The sequence below is a fragment of the Nanorana parkeri genome, unplaced genomic scaffold, assembly GCF_000935625.1.
Source record: "Nanorana parkeri isolate BGI_ZX_2015 unplaced genomic scaffold, ASM93562v1 scaffold3245, whole genome shotgun sequence".
NCBI lineage: Eukaryota > Metazoa > Chordata > Amphibia > Anura > Dicroglossidae > Nanorana > Nanorana parkeri.
Window position 1 is genome coordinate 38,844 of NW_017309513.1, and position 1,176 is coordinate 40,019.

The 1,176-nt window shown below is 52.7% G+C and overlaps 1 protein-coding gene across 1 annotated transcript in view; it reads right to left on the minus strand.

The window, feature by feature from the left end:
* Nucleotides 1-1,176, minus strand: part of LOC108802954 — an 8,513-nt gene that overhangs the window by 3,986 nt on the left and 3,351 nt on the right. The window contains exon 2 of the mRNA XM_018574798.1: nt 972-1,145. Coding sequence (XP_018430300.1) covers nt 972-1,145 — 174 coding nt within the window. The remainder of the gene's footprint in view (nt 1-971; nt 1,146-1,176) is intronic.

Here is a 1,176-nt window from a genome sequence, read left to right on the forward strand (position 1 = left end):
AACCTGTGTAAGCTATGACACGTGAGGAGCCTTCCCTTCCTCCAGGACAGAGCGGATTAAAGAGTAGCCGCTGATTGGTCCTGCAGGGGATCACAAGATCACTTTCAAAGGGAACCTGTCACGGGGAATCTACCATGAAAGCTGAACTCCGGGCAGAAACTTTGAAGCTCTTTTAGAATCATTATTTCTGAATGAAAGCTGAGCTCCGGGCAGAAACTTTGAAGCTCTTTTAGAATCATTATTTCTGATCGTCACTAAAAATTTTCATTTTATAGAACCCGACGCTGCAGCCGAACCCCCCCCAGGACCCCGAATAGTAACGGGCACACAGGCAATAGTAACGGGCACACAGACCCTTATTTGTGTGCGCTCCTCCTGGGCCACAGGTCATGTACCATCCCCGGTGTGGTCAGGTCAGCCCCACCCACCATGACATATTACAATGATGGACAGGTCAGGAGGATCCAGGTCTGTGCCACCCACCATGACATAACACCTTGATGGACAGGTCAGGAGGATCCAGGTCTATCCCCCACCATGACATATCACCTTGATGGACAGGTCAGGAGGATCCAGGTCTATCCCCCACCATGACATAACACCTTGATGGACAGGTCAGGAGGATCCAGGTCTATCCCCCACCATGACATATCACCTTGATGGACAGGTCAGGAGGATCCAGGTCTGTGCCACCCAACAATGACATATCACCTTGATGGACAGGTCAGGAGGACCCAGGTCTGTGCCACCCACCATGACATATCACCTTGATGGACAGGTCAGGAGACTCCAGGTCTGTGCCACCCACCATGACATATCACCTTGATGGACAGGTCAGGAGGATCCAGGTCTGTGACCCACCATGACATAACACCTTGATGGACAGGTCAGGAGACTCCAGGTCTGTGCCACCCACCATGACATATCACCTTGATGGACAGGTCAGGAGACTCCAGGTCTGTGCCACCCACCATGACATATCACCTTGATGGACAGGTCAGGAGGATCCAGGTCTAAAAGATTGACAAGAACAGCTCCGACTGGTGTACGACTCTCACCGTCCTCGGCAGAACAGACGCTCGCCGCGCTCGTGGGCGTCCCCCTCTGCGACCCCCTCACGGCATCGTTCACACGAGGAGTGGAAGCTGAGGAGAAGGATGAACTTGACATTAGTCG